The sequence below is a fragment of the Gavialis gangeticus genome, unplaced genomic scaffold (genome assembly GCF_001723915.1).
Source record: "Gavialis gangeticus isolate Ggan-Ray unplaced genomic scaffold, GavGan_comp1, whole genome shotgun sequence".
Classification (NCBI taxonomy): domain Eukaryota; kingdom Metazoa; phylum Chordata; order Crocodylia; family Gavialidae; genus Gavialis; species Gavialis gangeticus.
The window spans coordinates 10,370,113-10,378,754 of NW_017729028.1; the positions used below are offsets into that span (position 1 = coordinate 10,370,113).

At 38.5% G+C, this 8,642-nt stretch overlaps 1 protein-coding gene across 1 annotated transcript in view; it reads left to right on the forward strand.

Moving 5' to 3' along the window:
• The window catches only part of GREB1 (growth regulation by estrogen in breast cancer 1), a 219,612-nt gene that overhangs the window by 149,037 nt on the left and 61,933 nt on the right, over positions 1–8,642 (forward strand). Inside the window, exons 7-9 of the mRNA XM_019520757.1 lie at positions 1,908–2,036; positions 3,944–4,066; positions 6,522–6,659. Of these exons, the coding sequence (XP_019376302.1) occupies positions 1,908–2,036; positions 3,944–4,066; positions 6,522–6,659 (390 nt within the window). The remainder of the gene's footprint in view (positions 1–1,907; positions 2,037–3,943; positions 4,067–6,521; positions 6,660–8,642) is intronic.

Here is an 8,642-nt window from a genome sequence, read left to right on the forward strand (position 1 = left end):
GCAAAAACCAAACCCTGCAAGAAACCACTGCCCACCTCCTGCCAAGATGATACAGATGAATCCACTAACACTCTCAGGGTTCAACCCCTCATCTAGTTCCCAACCCACTTGACTGGACTCTGTTAGCCCACAATCCCCCAGTTTTTTTTATAAGAGCATCACAGGAGACCATATTGAAGGCCTTTTTAAAAATCCAAGTATGTGATATCAACTGCATCTCCCACATCTAAGCAGTTCATTACTTGATTACAGAAGGAGATGAGTTTCATCAGACATGACCTCCCTACAATGAAACCTTGTTGGCTATCCTTTAGCATCATGCCTTCTGCCAGTCTCTTACAAATGGACTTCCTGATAATGTTTTTCCAAAATTTTACCTGGTATTGAGGTCAAACTGACTGGCCTATAGTTTTCTGGATCTTCCCTCCTCCCCTTCTCAAAGATTGGCACCACATTGACCCTTTTCCAGTCTTCCAGGACTTCTGAGCACCACGAGTCTTCAAATACCTTCACCAATGATCCTGCAATGACTCCAGCCAATTTCTTCAGCACTCTTGAGTGTAGTCTATCCAGTCCAGCAGACTTGAAGACATTCAGCTGCTCTAAGTGCTCCCTCACCAGTTCAAATCTGATCACTGGTTGGCAATGCCTTCCCCCCCGCCTGTATCCATCCAGTATTCAACTAGGCAGGCAACCACCATTTGTATGCAGGAACACAAACACAAAGTATTCTTTAAAGAGTTCAGCTTTCTCCTGGCTGTCTGTTGTCAGCTGTCCTGTCCTATTCTGCAAGGGCCCCACATTTCCCTTGGTCTTCTTCCTGCTCCCAATGTACCTATATACCTTCTGCTCCCTATATACCATTCTTACTGTCCTTGATTTCAGTCACCAACCTGATCTCAGTTGCCACTCTTGCCTTCCTTATCCTCTCCCTACAAATATGGGCTATAGTTGTGTATTCTTCTTTGGTGACTATCCCCTGTTTCTGCTATCCATAAAACTCCTTTTTCTTTTTTAAGCACTCCTTGACTCCTCTGGTAAGTCAAGACGGCTTTCCAGCCCCTTACCACTTTTCCTGCATACAGAAATGAACCTTTTATGTGCTCTGACTATCACTCCTTTGAGGAATGAGCACCCTTCCTGAACCTCCTTCCCCTCCAGTCCCTCTTCCGATAGGGTCTCTCCCACTATTTTCCTGTGGATGTAGTAGATAGTCCAAGAACTGTGGCAGTTCCATTGATGTTGTCATTTCCTCCAGCTGACTGGGGCATTTATACATGTGCTCCAGAAGTGGGAAGGGGGAGGGGATCCTTTAATTAGTACACTGGAGCAGCCTCACTATATGTGTATAGGTGCCCCTGGATAACAAAACACTTATATCCTTATGGCACTAGTGTTGAATTATATTTTCAAAAGTTAAACATATAAAAAGCTAAATTCCTGAAAAATAGAGTTAGGTTTAAGAAAATCTGCCTGCTTCTTAATGTGACACTGTTCACTGAAAATAAATAAAGATGTTTGGAATAAAAGTAAATTCAGCATTTTGCTCAAAATTGTTTTTATTGGTGGTGTTAGCAACAGCACTTGATTCTTCTCACTTATGGTCCTATCTTGCAAAAAGCTTTATGTGGCATGTGAACATGGGTAGAAGGATCTGAATGTGTTGATTTTTTTGAAGGATTGGGGTATCACTTAGGTGTAAACCAAAAGCAACTACAGAGAAAACTGGTATAAGACCAAAATTGGGCTTGCTGTGTTCAGCATTGTAATGGCTATGAGACAGAACCTCAGCTGATGCAAATTGTCATAGGTCCACTGAAGTTAAGCCTTAATTAATCATTTGTTTCCATCAGCTCCAGGCTGCCTCTATAAAAATGTCTTTATATAATTTCTTTTTTCTAACTCAGCAGGTACAATGTCAGATCATCTCCCATCAACAGCAGCATTTGGCCCAACTGTTTACAATGGCAAAGGTTCTCCCAAACAGCACCTAGTGAAAAATAACCTGTCAGCTCTGACAAGACCTTCAGTCTTAGGTACCTCTGGATTTTTTGTTTCAGCTCATCTAAATTATACATTCTGATTTAGTTACCTGAGGTAAAGTGGAAACATTATATAAATGGGTGTAGTGGATGCAAACTCTTATGTATTTAGAACAGAACATTATGCTAGGAGTCTTTATGTAAATATATATTTTATTCCTTACTAACTAACAATGAAAAGTGTTTATGTACTTTCCGATGCAGCATTCCTAGAAAACAGCATATTTATTATTTTTTTTTATTATATTTTACTTTTTGGTTGTTTAATTTGAGGAAAGAACAGCCTCTGAATTCAGGCTTTTGGAAGAATGTGTTTGTCAATTTGAAACAGCTGCTCCAGAACAGATTTTAGACTTCAATGCAAGGCACTGGGAAACCTTGATAGAAACTGATTGTATACTACTTAAGCAAGTATGTGATCCTTACAGAAAAAAAACATGAGTCTTGAACAACTAGTTCCACATTTTAAAACAGTATCCCCATTACACCTTGGACTGCACTAAAATGGTTACTTCGTAGTGTTTCATCAGATATCCAGTTTTCATCACCAACAGAGCAAATCCCATGAAGCTGTTAGGGCTGGAAAATTCTTAATATTAATTAAATAGCCATAATCTCTCTATATATACTTTATATTAATTTTAATGTGAACATTTACAAACTGCACTGCTAATATGTTTTATCCCAGTTGACATTCCATAACCATTTAATATTTGACTTTTTTGTACGCTAGTATCTGTCTTATTATAATGTCAACTGATTTAATTAAGGTAACATTTAGATGTCAGCATGTAGGTAACCCAGCACTAAACCTGGCAGGGACAGGTGATTTCCAAATGAGCACATTATATTGCTTTGATCCTGAAATTGTGCTTTTCTGCAGCTATGATGCCCCAAGTTAAATGAATGAAACTAGGCCATGTGGCTATATACTGCCCTCATGTGGTGAAAATAAAAGGATAAAAGCCTATTGTTTCAGTAACTACTATGATGAATCTTCCTGAAAATTATTTTATTCTCAATCTGAAGACTTATTTGTCATGTGTATACACACAGTAAATTAAACTGAGAACAATATTGTTTAAATGGTTATTCCCTTTTGAATTGCATGTAGGCTTGAATTTGTAGATAGGAAGAACAGTTCTGCTAGAAAGTTGGTCTTGACAGGACAACAAGATGTGCTCATGCCTTTGCATATTAAAGTAGGAAGAACCTGAGAGCTCATTCCTGCAAGATGCTGAGTAACTCTTAGAAGACCCTCAGTTCCCACTGAGTAGAAATACCAAAACGTTAAACATGGGACATGGCAGAAATGCATCAGAAAATCCAGGAAGCAAAAAATACAGCTTTCAGTAGAAATTTGGCCCAGAACAGTGACAGGATCCATCAATTAGATGGAGTTTGGAGCTAGTAAGTTGTGTCACAAATTATGATGCTAGGTAGAATTTCAAATTCACCTAAGTTCATTAACTTTCAGTGGAACTTCCGCTTTTCAGTCACTTAAGCATCTTTGAAAATTATATCCCATATTTCCCACAAGCTCTGTTTGCTCAGAGTACAAGGAAACTGTATATGTTTTTGGTATCCACAATTAAAATATATTAAAATATTATTAATACAGTTCTCCCAGAGTAAATTGTGCTATAAAGTAGGTGCATTGTGGTCAAATTAACAGATGGCTCACATTATGGTGCTGTAACATAGCAAAATAAAATAAGAACTACATTGAGACTATCGAGTTTGTGTAAATATTTGGTACCATCTAGTATAGTCCTTAGTATATAGGATTTTGAGGTATGAAAATAATACTGGAATGTCATGCACAGAAATTAATTAATTAAATTAAATATTTTCATCCAGTTGGCATCATAATAATTTTCCAAACTATTAATGTTATTTAGGCACATTAACAAATTCAGGGCCTCCAAAAAAGCGCCACAAAGGATGGTCACCAGAATCACCATCATCTACTGAAACTTGGAACTTGCAGCCCAACCCACAAATTCCAAATAAAAATAAAAATGGTAAGATATGCTGATTTAATTTGTTTGTTTGTTTAAAAGACAGTGGAAGAAAGGCCAGAATATTGAAGATATTTATGTACTAAAATACAGAAAGGTGCCAGATAGGCTTTTTGAAGGTAATAGGAATCCGAAGTCCTTCTGAAATCAGTAAGTACTATGTTTACTGAAATCAAAGATGAGGTTTTCCCCCTAAATTGGCATGGGGAAAAAAGCCCCTTGTCTTACGATTGCATGCAAGAAAACCTCATTAAATACATTGTCTATAATTAAACTGCTGCCAAAAATAGCACGTGCTCAGCAATGGCAAACAACTATGAAGTTGATTAAATACAGTCAGCACTGGGCATGATTATAAAATACATGGTTCATATTGGGTAAACTTGCTGGGAACCTAATACCAGGATAGATTAGTGCAGCTCATCCGAATAAAGTATATGTGAAAGACGTGGTGAGCTGCTACATTGCATACCTTTTGACTTTTTCATTCCCACAGCTGAGCTGTGCCTTTCTTTCCTGTTCCCAATGTTTCCTGTTTCTTCACCAACCTTAAATGCAAACATCACCAAATGGGGCCAAACAGTTCACCCAGAATCCCTCTGTCACTACCTCTCTCAGCCTCTCACATATAATTAATGTAGCTCTGCCCTCCATGAGGTGAAGCTGGGCCAGGTTGCTCTGCGCTTCATCTGCCTATAAATATTTGGAGGATCACAGGATTCATGACAACAACAATTGTTATAAGTGGAAGTGAATCAGCACATGGTCCTTTGTGGGGGGTATCTGGAGTACACACACACATAGTGAGCACTGCTGAACTGAAGAGTCACCATGGCTTGAAATCCTGTTGACCCTGGTGGGGCCCAGTCCAGTAAACTATATGGGAAATCATGAGCCTTTGGTTTTGGACTAATATCATGCTTAGTTTGTACTATGTATAAGCAGGTGCCAAGGTGCTGCTTATAAGTATGTTTATGGAGAACTTATGCTAAAACTTACAGCAATTTCAGAAAAAGGTAACATGCATCAATTTGTGATGAACTAAGTACATGGATAAAATATGCAAATTGCTACAGCTGTGTTTAATTTCAAGGTAATTGTTTTCAAATTTGCTTCTTACTTCCATGTGTTTAGGGAGAGGAGGGTATAACAATAAAAAGAGGGGGAAGGGGTTGCCAGGGGAAAAAGTTGGGGGGAAGCACAGGGCAAAGGGGCTACCTGACCCCCAAGATTTCTTTTCCCTAGTGTAGCAGTGGAAGGGGGACAAATTTAAGGCAACCCTACAATAATTAGATTCTATCCCTGGACAATTATAACAAATTTATATAATTTCCATACATAGAATCTAATTACTGGGGAGTTGTCTTATAATCCGGGTCATCTTCTATTCGAGTAAATAAGGTACAGACCAAGAGATTTTTGTAAATGCTAGTCTTTTTAGCTGTTTAAATACATTTGAGATCTGGTCCAAAATCTAGGATGTATTGAAGTCAATGATAAAACTCCCACTGACTTCAGTGGGCCAGGGCACTATCAGTGTCATTCCAAAGAGAGATTCATTATTGGCCAAACTATAACATGCTCTCTCAATTTCAGTTCAATCCTAATTTAGACCGATTCCCATTAAGGTACCGCTGTGTTAAACTGAGTAATAGTCCCATGTGTGGCCTAGTATGTTTAGCTAGCTTTGTGAAGAGTATCTAGTAACTGTCATGTACAGTGTATCAGCTAGTTTTTACTTTTATGCTGTTTTGTCTCTATTAGACTGAGATATTTTTCTCCTCCAGAAGCAGACTGAGAGAGATGTAACATTCTGATGAGTAATTAAGCCATAAAAGTGAACGTCGGAGTTCAGTTTGTCACATTATTATTATTGATTTAACTTGTAAAAAAGTGTATTTGCTATTAACTCTAAAGATGGATTACACAGTTGCCATTTAGTTCAGATAAAGATAAAATCGATAAAACAGATAATCCACCAGAATTAAGTAGTTTCCCTTAAAATAGTGTTTTTAATCTGCTCATGTTTGAAGTTACATTACTGTTAAAAACTAAGGAAAGGCTTCAGCGTATTTAATTTTCTCTTTCTAAGAACGGATAACAACATTAGTTTATAATCCAAGCACCAAAATGTATTTGTGTTCATGCAAAATGTATAGGCCATAAATGTTTTGCAGGTTTCTCTGGATTATGGCACTCATACTTTCACTCATGCGCTTGCTTATTTTGCAGTCTTTAGATATGTGTAAAACTTGGTTTTGGAAATGGTATTATTTTAAGGAAGGTAAGGTAATAATATAGGTAGATTAGTAGTTCATGTATCATTTGTGTTTCAACAAAAAAGGAATGAAGCATTGATTCTGAGTGCAGATGTTGGCTGATGTGAGAAAGAAACATTGTGAGTTCTGTTTCATCGAGCTAGTACTTGACTGTATTAACTTCATGAATTCATTCTTAGATGGAGGAAGCTTGTCATCTTTGCCACATTCTGCTTTAATAGGACCAGCCTCATCTCCAATGGTGGCCTCTGGAGAACCAGTTTCAGTTCCTGACAACTTGCTGAAAATATGTAAAGCAAAGCCAGTTATATTTAAAGGTAATAAAATCCCAACAATCTTTTGTCTATCTGCTTTTAAAGACAATTTAATATGTTCTGAGATAAATGTAGGATTTTTATTGAGGAATATTAACTAATTAACCTGATGATCACAAGACAACCAATGAAAATTCAATTAAAAAGCCAATCAGAAAGTCCCTATACTCTAAGCCCCCCACACTACCTGACCTTCATATGAGGAAGTAAGCATTATAATTAATATATGGGTTCTTGAAATGGGGTGCTGGTCAGTTCACAAAGGTTATGGATGGGTGCCTATAAAGATTGAGAACCATTGTTTTACAAAGCTGAATCATGTAAGCCTGTTCATATGAAAAACAAATGCTAAACTCCCATTTATCATCAAACAAGACTGGCCAAAAGATGTAAGTAAGAAGACAATAGATTAGTGTATTAGCTTTATGTACTGTAGATATAAATTTGTGTTGGGTCACCCATGCTTACATCTCATTCTGATCTGTAGTAAAGGGTTAAAGCTCATCTGTGCAGGAAATGGAACTCCTCTTGGCCCATCCAAGAGTGCAAAATGAACTACCAGGTTTCCAAGTTGTAGCCGTATTGGTTTAGAGGCAAAAGGAAGTAGAACTCATGGTAGAGGTGATATCTTTTTAGTCCAACTAGATTTTTGCAAAAAAACATTCTTTAATTGCAAGCTTTTGGGCACAAACACCCTGAAGAAGGGTGTTTGTGCCCAAAAGCTTGCAATTAAAGAATATTTTTTGCAAAAATCTAGTTGGTCTAATACAGGGGTGCGGCCTGCGGACTGGGTGTGGTCTTCCAGGCTATTCTATCCGGCCTACGGGGCCCCTAAAAATTTTAGAAAATTAATATTTATCTGCCCCAGGCTGCCTGTCATGCTGTCCTCGATGGCTTCCCAAAACTCAGTAAGCAGCCCTCTGCCCAAAATAATTGCCCACCCCTTGTCTAATGAAAGATATCACCTCTACCATAAATTCTGATTCCAAATGAAGTGCCACATTTTCTTGCATACAGCATGCCTCTTTACCCCCATTGGCGTGCATGTGTTAAGTGGGGAAGCTGATTTTTTGTCCGAGATAGAAACACCCTATTTTCATCCCTGCTCCACAGTGCAGCAGCTCTGGTATTCCCTCAGCTCAGCCTGCTGAGGGAATCAGTGGGCCACTGAATTAATGGTCCATTGTTCTTTATTTCACAGGTGCTAACAATCATCTCTCCTTTTTAATGGTCTTGACTAATGAAGCTAACCTTTCTTAGGGGAATTTGGCTGTCTGATAGGGCTTCTGGTCATGTCTCCTATTTCACATCTCTTCAGCTTTTTTTAAGAAGAGAGGTCCACTTATGGAGACCAGTCTTTAACAGCAGCTAGTGTTTTAGTTAAGCAGGGTCAGTCAGCTGAAGATTAGGCTCCGTCCTTGCTTTCCGCAGCCATAACACTGGAATTTTTTTTCCATAATCCCTTTCAAAAACAAGGTGCATATTCTATTTGGGGGCATGTTATATGTGCAAAAATACAGTAACACCAAAATGAAGACCATCACAAACCTCATTACTTTCTGCCCCAAGTACAAGACACATTTCTTTGACTTGCCTTCTCCAACATAAATGTAGAGCAGCATGTACAAAACCCTACCAACACTCTGCCAAAACTAAGTGCTACAACATATGCACTTCTCCCCCACAGAGAGGATGTGAGAGCAAACCATAGCAGATTAGTCACATTGCTGAATACTATGGTCATGAATGTGGTATAGGATCCTGTAGATTCCTGTACAGTGTCAAGAATAAGAAAGATGGAAATAGTCATGGTGAAGACTCCACAAACCGAGGCAGAGTATTTCAAATCACCTGTTGCTGCACAAGGTATAAACCAGGGGTCGGCAAAATTTTTGGGCAGTGTGCCAAAAACACCCACAGTTTCAACTTGTAAGATGTTGGTGTGCCAGGGGTGGATGGTGGGGAGCTGCTTGGGGCCCGATCCTT